Genomic DNA, 13490 nt, shown 5'->3' on the forward strand with positions numbered 1-13490 from the left:
TGTAATACAGATTGAGGATGAGGAAGTAGTGTCTCAAACGAGCATACTATGCTTAAACAAAGGGGACTACAGTGGGATGAGGGTAGAGTTGGCTAAAGTAGACCGGAAACACAGACTAAACGGTGGCACAATTGAGGAACAGTGGAGGACTTTTAAGGAGCTCTTTCATAGTGCTCAACAAAAATATATTCCAGTGAAAAAGAAGGGCGGTAAGAGAAGGGATAACCAGCCGTGGATAACCAAGGAAATAAAGGAGATTATCAAATTAAAAACCAATGCGTATAAGGTGGCCAAGGTTAGTGGGAAAATAGAAGATTGGGAAAATTTTAAACGACACCAAAGAATGACTAAGAAAGCAATAAAGAAAGGAAAGATAGGTCACGAAGGTAAACTTGCGCAAAACATAAAAACGGATAATAAAAGCTTTTACAGATATATAAAACAGAAAAGAGTGACTAAAGTAAATGTTGGCCCCTTAGAAGATGAGAAGGGGGATTTAATAATGGGAAATATGGAAATGGCTGAGACCTTAAACAATTATTTTGCTTCAGTCTTCACAGTGGAAGACACAAAAGCCATGCCAAAAATTGCTGGTCACAGGAATGTGGGAAGGGAGGACCTTGAGACAATCACTATCACTAGGGGGGTATTGCTGGACAGGCTAATGGGACTCAAGGTGGACAAGTCCCCTGGTCCTGATGAAATGCATCCCAGGGTATTAAAAGAGATGGCGGAAGTTATAGCAGATGCATTCGTTATAATCTACCAAAAGTCTCTGGACTCTGGGGAGGTACCAGCGGATTGGAAAGCAGCTAATGTAACGCCTCTGTTTAAAAAAGGGGGCAGACAAAAGGCAGGTAACTATAGGCCAGTTAGTTTAACATCTGTAGTGAGGAAAATGTTTGAAACTATCATTAAGGAAGAAATAGCGGGACATCTAGATAGAAATAGTACAATCAAGCAGACGCAGCATGGATTCATGAAGGGGAAATCATGTTTAACTAATTTACTGGAATTCTTTGAGGATATAACGAGCATGGTGGATAGAGGTGTACCGATGGATGTTGTGTATTTAGATTTTCAGAAGGCATTCGATAAGGTTACTGCAGAAGATAAGGGTACGCGAGTCAGAGGAAATGTATTAGCATGGATCGAGAATTGGCTGGCGAACAGAAAGCAGAGAGTCGGGATAAATGGGTCCTTTTCGGGTTGGAAATCGGTGATTAGTGGTGTGCCATAGTGATCGGTGCTGGGACCACAACTGTTTACAATATACATAGATGACCTGGAAGAGGGGACAGAGTGTAGTGTAACAAAATTTGCAGATGACACAAAGATTAGTGGGAAAGTGGGTTGTGCAGAGGACACAGAAAGGCTGCAGAGAGATTTGGATAGGTTAAGCGAATGGCCTAAGGTTTGGCAGATGGAATACAATGTCGGAAAGTGTGAGGTCATCCACTTTGGGGAAAAAACAGTAAAAGGGAATATTATTTGAATGGGGAGAAATTACAACATGCTGCGGTGCAGAGAGACTTGGGGGTCCTTGTGCATGAATCCCAAAAAGTTAGTTTGCAGGTGCAGCAGGTAATCAGGAAGGCGAATGGAATGTTGGCCTTCATTGCGAGAGGGATGGAGTACAAAAGCAGGGTGGTCCTTCTGCAACTGTATAGGGTATTGGTGAGGTCGCACCTGGAGTACTGTGTGCAGTTTTGGTCACCTTACTTAAGGAAGGACATACTAGCTTTGGAGGGGGTACAGAGACGATTCACGAGGCTGATTCCGGAGATGAGGGGGTTACCTTATGATGATAGATTGAGTAGACTGGATCTTTACTCGTTGGAGTTCAGAAGGATGAGTGGTGATCTTATAGAAACATTTAAAATAATGAAAGGGATAGACAAGATAGAGGCAGAGAGGTTGTTTCCACTGGTCGTGGAGACTAGAACTAGGGGGCACAACCTCAAAATACGGGGGAGCCAATTTAAAACCGAGTTGAGAAGGAATTTCTTCTCCCAGAGGGTTGTGAATCTGTGGAATTCTCTGCTCAAGGAAGCAGTTGAGGCTAGCTCATTGAATGTATTCAAGTCACAGATAGATAGATTTTTAACCAATAAGGGAATTAAGGGTTACGGGGAGAGGGTGGGTAAGTGGAGCTGAGTCCACGGCCAGATCAGCCATGATCTTGTTGAATGGCGGAGCAGCTCGAGGGGCTAAATGGCCCACTCCTGTTCCTAATTCTTATGTTCTTATGTTTAAGCTCCCCCCTCCCAATAGCCACTTGATTATCAATTACTGAGATACTTTTAGTGTCATATACCATGAAGAAAGATACAAAATATTTGTTCAAAATCTCTGCCATTTCCCTGTTTCCCACTATTAAGGGACCAATGTTTACTTTAGCTACTCTCTTTCTTTTTATATACCTGTAGATGCTCTTATTGCCTGTTTTTCTATATCTTGCTAATTTACTCTCAAAAACTATCTTCTCTCTATTTATTTAGGCCTCCTTTGCTGGTTTCTAAAAACGTCCCAATCCTCTGTCCTTCTGCTATTCTTTGCAACATTGTGTATGCCTTTGTTTTCAATTTGATACTATCCTTTACTTCCTTAGTTAGCCAGCCATGGATGGTTCATCCTTCCGTTAGATCCTTTCTCAATGAGAATTATGAAATATCTCCTTAAATGTTTGCCGCTGCTCATCTACCATCTTGCCTTTAATCTGTTTCCCCAGTCTGTTTTAGCCAACTCTGCCTTCATACCTTTGTCATTGAATTTATTTAAGTTCAGGAAACTAGTTTGAGACCTAGCTTTCTCACCCTCAAACTGAATTTGAAATTCGAAACAATTCTCACCCAAAGTAAATGCTGAAATCCTCAGTCCCAGATATTCATCCAGTCTCTTACTGAGGGGAGTGGGATGAGGAGACTGAGGAATAATCCATGCATTGTTGACTTATGTATGAAGTGGGGTTTCAAGCTTTGCTATAATTAAAAGGTACGGGACTCAAATGAGCTAATAGGCTTTTGTAGTGGTCAGCTTTTTAAGTTGCTTATCGGGCAGAAGAGATAATGCTGAGAATTACATGTCAGTTTGATTAACTGTTGTAAGCTGTGTAAATTGGAGACAATTACAAATAGCCGAACGTTGAACCAAGAGGCCGAGAGGGGCAGACAAGCAGAACAAGTGGTCAGAAGTAAAACATTGGAGAAACTCCACCTGGCATGAGCAAAGGTCATGTTAGCAACAGATTGCAGCATACTCTTTTCGGTAAAGAAGGCGGTACCTTAATGTCACGTGAGCTAGGCATGAAACATAGGTGAAAGATTAACTAATTCCCTTTCGCGTCACATAATCAGCAACTGTGCATGCGGGCTTTAGGCCAATCAAACTGCGTAAAGGAATTCTGCATGAGACTGATGTATGATTCAAGTGTATAAAAGATTGCTTAGAACTTTGTATCGACGAAGCCTGACTACAGACAGAGTAGGCAGTCTCCCCACCGGTGTGAATAAAGACTGCTTGAATCTCAGAACACAGACCTGGTGTCCAATGTTTATTTCAAATACTCCACTACAACTGGCGTAGTCGGCAGGATCTCAAGCGGACACCGGCAGATGGAAGCCATGTCAAAGGCGTGAGAACATTTTAATTACCACGCATAGTTAGGACAAAGGCAGAAATCTGTCTGGTGTCAGCTGACTGAGATATCTGATCCTGCAGGTCTGAACGAGGCTACACGCAGTCCACGGCTACTTACCCCAGGTAAAGCAACTTCCATGGTATTGCGGTACCTGGATTGAATCGGTAGCATAGAGTATAAGTTGCAAGTGTCGGTCCCGCTCAAGAGGAGCCAGAGAAAGGGAGACACCACTGACAACAAAGAGCCATGGGGAATGAGGACTTGGGAGTGGGAATCCAAGGGGATCCCTAACCAAGTATGCAGCTGATAGAAATAAGTAGATTATAGAAAAGATGTTGAAAACTAAATGGGATCGCAGTGCAATTCCCGCCGAACAAGAGAAGTGGTAAGAAACGAAAAGAAACATAAGGAAGAAAACACATGCGGGATATTAGCTCGCGCACATTATGAATTAAGCAAAAAGTTATCAAAGCTGCCACAAAAATAACGCAAGCAAACGCTAAGAAACCGTGCGCAAGTGCGACTGTGTCAGTCACCAACGGTGCCGACAGCACCAGACATGACCGACAATGACAAGGACGATGGCGAATCCATAGCCTGGGGAGACTTGGGGAAGAAGACAGCAGGACCAGATTTAATCCGGACTACGTATGTACCGTTCTCTCCCCGCCGTCAAGTTGAAGTTGCTGCAATTACTCCCAGAAATAAAAGCAGAGTAACACCAAATTTTAGCAAAAAAAAGAGAAATGCGTATCTGCCAATCTCTACATAGCCGAGATGTGGAGGGGCTGGTAAAGGCAAAAATGCAGGAAAGTATGTAGGAACAGTTGGGCCAACGGTTCTGGGACAGAACCTAGAGCGTGGAGGTAGCACACGGTGGCAGAATGCGAGGCCGAACACACGCTATTCAGAGCTGAAGTAACACGCGCAATGGGAGTAGTCACTGTAAATTGGGGATTGATAATGGGAGTTACCCAAAATAAAGGTGAATCCGCACACGACTATGGTGAAAGAAAATACACCAGCTTCCTGGCATACTCCGGGATAGCCCAACCCAACAGAAATAATGCAGCCTTCCTAAAAATGTTGAAAGATGGGCTCAGCGGCGCACACCAAGCTATTCTTAAAACCGGATTAGTCACCATGCAAGGTTATGACGAACTAATGCGATGGGCAACCGGACTAGACAACAGAAAATAAAGAGAGCCGCTGCAGAGGATTTAGAAACCGTGGGGGTAGTAGGAAAACCCGAAGTCTGTTATAACTGCAACAAACCCGGGCAAAAGTGATGGATGGAATGTAGAGAGGCCCCTCTTTTGTGCTGAAGGAGAGATAAGGGGAAGTTAGTTGCTATGGTGACTGTTTAAAAGAAGCAGGGAGGAATTTTTTTTAAAGATGTTTAGTGGGAATGAAATTATAGACATATATCAGAGAAAAGTGCTGGAATCTACAGGGGATCGGTTTAAAGTAATGGCGGCGGGGGGGAGGTTTAGAGAAGATTTTTTTTCACCCAGAGGGTGGTGGGGGTCTGGAACTCACTGCCTGAAAGGGTGGTAGAGGCAGAAACTCTCACCACATTTTAAAAATACTTGGATGTGCACTTAGAGTGTACGGGGATCAGAAATGGAAACTGGTTCAAGGAATAATGGATAGTTATGACTCAATGAAAAGGGAAGATCATGTTTCTTACTGTTCTGATGTTTTTCTTGGGTGTTTAAAGTTTTTGGGAAGGCATGTTCCTTTGTGTGGCTGTTGCTCCTCCCCTTTTTCCAAGTGCCATTGGTTAGTTTAAGATTGGAATTACTGTGTAACTGGGGAGAAAAGGATGAAATGCAATTGTGTGCGAAGTTGTTTTCCTGAATGTTTATTTTAAAAGTAAAAGCACAGAGACTTTACAAAAGTAAAAATTTATTTAACTGGAAAGTTAAACTGGAAAGGCTGCAAGCTGTGTGACTGAAGATGACATCGATTGATGGTGTCTGTATTTGTCGGCTTTTGAAACAAAGCCAGCTGTGGACTCTCTTTTAATTCAGTGGGCGATACCTTTTGAATATTGGAAATTTTCTTAATTTGAAGAGAATATTTGCTCCTGGGGTAGAAGGAATTTTAGGATCATGTTACAAATTAACCCCTCAGGCTCTTAAGCAGGGTCACCAGGGATTCTCTGTTTCTTTTGTTTTAAGTAGATGACCATCGGGAAGAAGCGATGCTGTTTAATGGGGTTAATGGATTGTGCCTGAGGGATCAGGAGGGCACCATAACCGACTACATCTAGCCCCAAGTAAGCCTCGGGAGTGGGAGGTTGGCGGGGGATGGGTGCTGCAGGTAAATGAACAAAACTATGCCAGGGTGTAAGTTTTGAACTCCGGTACAAGGGACCGTATAATTTTGTTGAGAAAGCTAGTCCCATGGAATATGCAGTCCGCTTACCTAAGAGAATGAAATAGTTTTATATTAACCAGTTTACGTTTTTTTAATTCACCAGCAGGTACTGAGATGAGAAGAAATGGTTATGAACATGGGGAGCTGGATTCGTCCCCTCCAGGGGGATAAGGAAGAATGGGATACCCCCACCTAATCAGGTTCTGTATGATCCAAAGGGAAGTGGACAGGACACGGGAGCTGGAAGAATCTCTTCGGGTCCCAGATCTGGAACCACCTCCTGTCCACAGACATACCTCGCAAACCCCTCCAATCTCACAAAGTAGTAAGAGACATATCGTGAATGATAGAAGTAGGGTCGGCCGAGGGTATAGGATAAGGATATATTTACAGTGGCATGGGAATCATACCACTGTAACCGTCCATTATATTAAGGAATGCAAGGAAGGGAGCACGGTTGTACAGCTGTAGAGTTAAAAAAAGACTCATCCAAAGGTTCATTCTCCTGTGAATAAATAGATTTGTGTGGAAAACAAATTGTTTGTCATGAACACGTCCAAAGGCCAACAAATGGGCTAATGGTAATCCCAACTCAGATGATATTGTACTATGATGTGCATCACAAAGTGGTACCTGTAATATTGAATCTGATCAGAGTGGGAGTGGTGCAAACCTAAAACAGCACGGCTACATGGGAGAATGATCAAGGGATTTTGGCAGAGGGCCAGTACAACCTGCACTGAATTCAGGGAGAGTGATGGGCTTGATCGTACCTTGCTGGGAATTTTGTTTTACCTCAGTCCAAACTGTGAGAATTGGGGCGTGGGTTTCATTAAATATTTATTTGCATAGGCAAGTAAATATCACTGTAAGAAAGGAGTTAAAGGTGTAACTGCCAAAGGTCAGATATAATGAATTTGGATAGTTAATTGGGCCAATTGAGGACCAAGTCCAATGGGCATTACGCGAAATGGAGATCAGAGGGTCACAAAAGCTAAACGCTGAGGTGATACTTACAGTACATATGATCGAGATAGTCTGACAAAGAACAATGAGACGATGTGTGGTTTTCATGTTATCTGTTGTCTAACAACAACCGACACACACTATCGGTATGTGGTGGGGATGGAAACTTTTAACACATTTGACATAGCCGGTATAGACCAAGAAGTTTAGAACTTAGCGCAACACTTAAGAACCCTTCTACAAAAGGGAAACAATCTAACTTCCTGGTTGTTGGAAACGGGGGACAAGGTTGCCAGACAAATGTTGCAAGTCGAGGAAATCCTAGAGCCCCATGCCCAGACTGTCAATAAGATAAGTACGCGACGGCATGAGGTAACCCACAAGACACATAGGAACTCGTATGTGCAATGTAATATACATGGTTACTGGGGAATATCCAACACAATGTAAACCAGATGAAACAGGGAAAAATACCTGATTGGATAAGTAATGAGCAGTTGTCCAAATGGATTAAAGAAGGTATTACCCTCTGCGATGTTCGTAAGACAACACAGTGTTCTTATTCCCAAATAATTGTATTACCAGAGAAGTGAAATTGATATGATCCTAGCTATCCCACAAATACAGGGTATTTGTGGGCAGTACATAACAAAGGTGAAATACAAGGTCAATCTTGGGATCAATTCCACAATATGCCCCCTTATGCAGTAAAACCCAGTGGCACATTCCAAGGGGTGCACATTGCTGGCTGCATGCAATATTTGGATGTGGTAGTGTGCATGCACCCCATGGAAGGAGGGCAATGCACAACGTGCAGGTTCACACAGATGGTTAATTGCATGTTGGAAATTAGTCCCCTTAGTCATGGAGGGACTGAGGTGGCAGCCCAGGATGAAGGGACTTACTGCATATATACCAAAAAAACTAAGTCCGAGTATGCCGAATGTGCGATCCCACAACCTAATTTCAGCTTTATGCCTAAAACTGTGGTATACCTATTCCCGCAAAGAAAGGAACACGTCAAGAACATCACTTTAAACAATCCGAGATGGGATGATGAAATGAAACAATATGAGATATCAAGTTGGCAAGACATTCCCCTCTGCTCATACAGCAGAGCCTTGCCTCCAGTCGTCTTGGACCCCCTTGCCACTGGACCAAGACTTTTCTCTGTTAAACCCTTGTGGCAGCCGGTGTGCAACGGCCACCCCATGTTAAAAGAACTCACGCACAGGCATCTTCCACCCTTCAAAGTGAAGTTCGGGACCTGGAACGTCAGGACTCTCATGGACAACTCAGTCACCTGAGAACTCCCTTTTGGAATGGAAGCAAGTCTTCCTCGATTTCGAGGGACTGCCTATGATGATCATGAAGACATTCCCCATCTCGAAGAACATTTGACACAGTTGAAAAAGGACACTGAGAAAAGCATATGGCATTATCATGAGATTTTGGAAGATACCATACAGCATTCGAACGACATTGAGGAATCCCTGAAGGATACTCAATGGTAGGAACATGTATGGAATTGTGGAATGAATTTCATATATTCTCTTGCGTTTGGTGGTCATACAGTTAGGGCTAGCTGTTGGATGGGAAATTGGGTTATGCATGGCATGCAGAAAGAGGCAAAGGAAAGCAAAGGCTTTAATTATTAAACAGCAAAAAGTACTAGTCACGCACCCTGAAATATTCTGAGACGTAGGTTATGTCCCGAGTCCCCCAAACTGCGTGGCTGATCACCACAGAACGGAGCAGGGGACACAGGACGAAGCAGAATTAGGTTGGTAATCTTGGGCTGGGTAGCCCAGAACCAAAATGGGGGACTGAAGTGGGGCTTTCGAGCCCTGCTATAATTAAACGGTTTAGAATGGGTCTCTGGATTCAATTGAGCTAATAGGCTTTTGCAGTGGTCAGCTTTTCTGGTGGCTTAATGGGCAGTTGAGATAACGTTAGGAATAACATGTTGACTTTGCAATGACCAACGGATGTAAGCTGTGTGACTTGGAGATTGCACCACGGGGGCCTAGGAGAGCAGGAAAGTCGAACAATGGGCAGAGATGAAATGTTAACAGGATTACATCTGGCCTAAGCAAGGTTCCTAGTAGCAACAACAGATTGTGGTCACATCAGTCATATGCTTCTTCGGTAATGGAGACGGTACCTTACTGTTACATGAGCTAGACATAAAACATAGGCGAGTGATTAGGTGACGTGGAAGGGAGGTAACCAATCAGCCACTGTGCACGTGGGCTTTAGGCTAATCAAATTGTGCCAAGGGATCTTGCGCAAGGCCTCGCAAAAGCCGATTTTCAGGGCGCGATGCGGATGCGCTGAAAACCGGCTTTTCTGATCTGTCAAGATTTCTCTGGATAGATCCTCCACATCCCTGTTAGAAGGACATTTGCATGGGAGAGATTGGGCTATTTGCTCAACTCATGCCCAACAAATGTCCTTCAAACTTTTACTCCTGGTAAAAGCAGGCACATAGCTTACTTTTACCAGCGTAAGAGTTTTAAAACATATATATATAAAAATAAATTTAATCAATCATTTTTATGTTTAAAAAATCCTGTCCATTAAGGTAAGTTTATTTTTAACCCTATTAAAACACATCAAAAAATTTCCAAAAAATATTTTATTTTTCTAAAACATTTAATTACATTTAATTTCAATTCATTTTAAATATGTGAGGTAGTTTGTAGAATTTATTATGCTGTGTATTGATGTTTTACGAGCATTTTCTCATTGATAGTAATGGGAACTCGCCCAAAAGAAGATCTAATTTTATCAATGAGAACGCTACTAGTGATTGGTGGTCCGGGCCATTGTGACTCCAGCATTTCCGTACGTAGGTGGAAGTCATCTCTCCATATACTGTGCAGCGAATGAAGGTCTTCGACTGGAATCGAAAGTGCCATCGTGACCACCAGGTATTTTTGTTCAATTTTTTCAGGTTGGAGGCATTCGTCCAAAGGAAGCCTCCAACCACCATTTTCCTCCCAATAAGGGAAATAAATCACTGGTGGTCTATAGGCCCTAACAATAGCTACGCTGTAGGACAGAGTATAAATCAATAAATAATGGGGGCTGGTAAGAAAGATACGGCAATCATCATGGGCGACTTTAATCTTCATATAGATTGAGACCACACCTGGAGTACTGTGTGCAGTTTTGATCTCCTTATTTAAGGAGGGATATACTGGAGGCAGTACAGAGAAGGTTCACGAGGTTGATTCCTGAGATGAAGCGGTTGTCTGATGAAAAAAGGTTGAGCAGGTTGGGCCTATATGCGCTGGAGTTTAGAAGAATGAGAGGTGATCTTATTGAAACGTATAAGATTCTGAGGGAACTCGACAAGGTAGGTGCAAAGAGGGTGTTTCCGCTCGTGGGGGAATCTAGAACTAGGGGGCATACTGTTTCAGAATAAGGGATCGGCTATTTAGGAAGGAGATGAGAAGGAATTTGTTCTCAAAGGGTCGTGAATCTTTGGAATTCTCTGCCCCAGAGAGCTGTGGAGGTTGGGTCGTTGAATATATTTAAGATGGAGATGGATATATTTTTGAATGAAAAGGGAGTCCAGGGTTATGGGGAGCGGACAGGGAAGTGGGGTTGAGGCCAGGATCAGATCAGCCATGATCGTATTGAATGGCAGAGCAGGCTCGATAAGCTGAATGGTCTACTGTTCCTATTTCTTATGTTCTCCCTCTCTCCCGACCCCTGTTCCTCTGTTCTTGATACAGACCCAGTGGGAGTGGCCTTGTCCCATGGAGCTGGACCATAAGAACATAAGAAATAGGAGCAGGAGTAGGCCATTTGGTTCCTCGATCATGCTCCATCATTCAATAACATCATGGCTGATCTGATCCTGACCTCAACTCCACTTCCCTGCCCACTCCCCATAATCCTTGACTCCCTTTTCATTCAAAAATCTGTCTATCTCTGCCTTAAATATATTCAATGACCCAGCCTCCACAGCTCTCTGGGGCAAAGAATACCACAGATTTACAACCCTCAGAGAGAAGAAATTCCTCCTTATCTCAGTTTTTAATGGGCGGCCACTTATTCAGAAACTATGGCCCTTACTTCTAGATTCCCCCATGAGTGGAAATATGCTCTCTGCATCTACCTTGTCGAGCCCCCTCATATTGCGAATTGGGGGGGGGGGGGCACACGCAGAAGGGCACAACAATGTTCGTGCAGATAATCACTTTGTTCCTTCAAAGTTGCGGCATTCTCTGCCTCCTCCGCTCCCTGTGGTGAAGCAGTCCCGACCCGTGCTCAAACAGATACCTGCATGTAGCATAAGAAAAACCCTCTATGAAACCCCCTGTCAGCCCGCTGTGCTCCGGTGGATACAGCCCCCTTTACAGGCCTCCGGTCAGATCGGTAGGAAGCAGTTTCAACAACAGTGTGCAGAGACCCGCGCCGAGAGCCTGGCAGATAGATATCACCGGGATAAAGTCAGTGAGCTCACTCTCACCATGCAATGCCTGGGGGAGTGAGGTCGAACAGCACAGAGAAAAGACAGACTTGCAATTCTATAGCGCCTTTCATGACCATCGACCTCTCAAAGCGCTTTACAGCCAACGAAGTACTTTCGCGGTGTAGTCGCTGTTGCAATGTGGGCAACACAGCAGCTAATCTGCGCACAGCAAGCTCCCACAGACAGCGATGTGATAATGGCCCAGATCATCTGTTGTTTTGTAATGTTGACTGGGGGATAATATTGGCCTCAGGACAAGGTTCCCTGACGACCTGGTAATTCACTTCTCCCTCGGCACCTCCAGGGTTGACCATGCCCTGCGACATTCCCATACCTACACTGTGAAACATTTCCCAGTTGGATTATGCACAGCACCGCAGTTACCGCAGTTCAATTTCAGGCTCTGCCTGCAGTGGGCAGCCGATCTGATCCCACCCGATCCGCGCCAGCGCCCGAGACCAATTTCTCGAGATTTTAAAAGGGGAGAATGATCCAGACGGAAACATTGGCAATCATTATTCAAGCATTGTAGTTTTATTGGATTGCAATTCTGAGCATACAGAGCCAAGCGACGGTACACCCACAAAAAGCCACACCCCACAATCTGCACCGCGGAACAGCAAGCGGGAGCTTTTCCGGTAAGCAGCTTGCATTGAGCATTCAGTGAAAGAGGTTTGGTGCAGATTCTCTTCTCCAACAGGTTGAGCACAGGAAGGACAGTCAATCAGTAGAGGGGAGGGCAGAATTCGGAGCAGAGGGCCCGGCGTTGGGTCTGCTCAACTCTTCGGTGGCTGGGTCTGCACAGTTTTCCGCAGCTGATTTTGGCAGAATAAAATCGTCGCTGTTTAAGGGTTGCAGTGAAGACACCTTGTCATTGTATTTATATTTTCCGTAGTCTTGGATGTCGTCACCTTTAAAGGCGATGAAACAATCGCCTGTGAAATGGGGACCGTCGTATAGGATCCACACGCCTCCCGTCACCTTGTGGGACGAGGCCATATTGTCGAACTTAGAATTTTTCAGGTCTGTTTCATCATTCTGGGCAATGTGCTTCCTACCTTTATAATCAGTGTGTTGGTACAGTTCAATCTTTCTCACATCTAGCGCTTCTGTCACCAGGCGCAAGAATTTGATCCGTTCCTTCATCTTGTCAGACAGCACATGGTCCCCTTCTCCATAAACCACGAATTCTCCCTTACCACGGAGTCCCTCTCCTTCTTGCTCCATATCCGTGTATGCAACCCAGTGTTTGCCTTGCACCGTCAGGGATTGAGCACGGTCACTCCACGAAACATCCGCAAGGTTATTCAGTTTGTCCCTAAAGCAGTACGCAGGGCCGACAAAGTTGGGATTCTCGAACAGGATAATCCTGCCGGTCATCTTGACTGCGGATTCGGTGGGTGATCAGTGACACTGCAAACATTCAGTGGTTTGCAGCTTGATGCCTGGCCTTATATTCACTATCTCCCTGTTGACACAGCACTTTATAACCACTGCTCAGCGTCCATAGGTGAATCACCAAAAGCTTCACCCAGAATTGCACCAACCCCGAATGGGTGGAGCACAACTTGATCAGCAGGAGGTAGAGACACATTGCACAAGATCCTGGAACCTGCCCTGTCAGCAATTGCAGTGGCGCCGAAATTCTGTCACGCAAGAAAGAAGGCGCTCCTCCTGAATTTGTGGGGCCATTACCGAAAGGCCCAATCGATTTTCAGCCTAAAAAGTTGAAAAGTGGGTTCCAGTGCTAAGGAGCCCTTCCAAAGTGCAGTTTGCAGCGGTGTGGCTGTGTTCATGAAGCGGAATCCCTACGGAGAAATTCAACATGCTGGTAATGTGTTTGCAACAAGTCAACTGCTCCCTGGCCGCCTTAAAGTCAGGGTTTGTAGCTTGGCCCCGAGAGGAGAAGGAGTTCACGTGGAGCATGGCTGGTGTGAGAGCAGCAAGGAGGGCAAGCCGCTTCCAATATTGTCTCCGTCAGGGACCCTGTTTAAAGAGGGAGTCGCTCCATCAGCG

At 44.6% G+C, this 13490-nt stretch overlaps 1 protein-coding gene across 1 annotated transcript; it reads right to left on the reverse strand.

Moving 5' to 3' along the window:
- Positions 1 to 12194: 12194 nt before the first annotated feature.
- Positions 12195 to 12854, reverse strand: LOC139274155 (epidermal differentiation-specific protein-like). The gene has a single exon (XM_070891195.1). The coding sequence runs from the start codon at positions 12852 to 12854 to the stop codon at positions 12195 to 12197; it is 660 nt and encodes a 219-aa protein (XP_070747296.1).
- Between the last annotated feature and the right edge of the window lie 636 nt (positions 12855 to 13490).

This window comes from Pristiophorus japonicus, chromosome 9, assembly GCF_044704955.1.
Source record: "Pristiophorus japonicus isolate sPriJap1 chromosome 9, sPriJap1.hap1, whole genome shotgun sequence".
Classification (NCBI taxonomy): Eukaryota; Metazoa; Chordata; class Chondrichthyes; family Pristiophoridae; genus Pristiophorus; species Pristiophorus japonicus.

What these genes read in the sequence shown, in the direction of transcription:
- LOC139274155 (XM_070891195.1), bottom strand. Translation starts at nt 12,854, where the DNA reads ATGACCGGCAGGATTATCCTGTTCGAGAATCCCAACTTTGTCGGCCCT.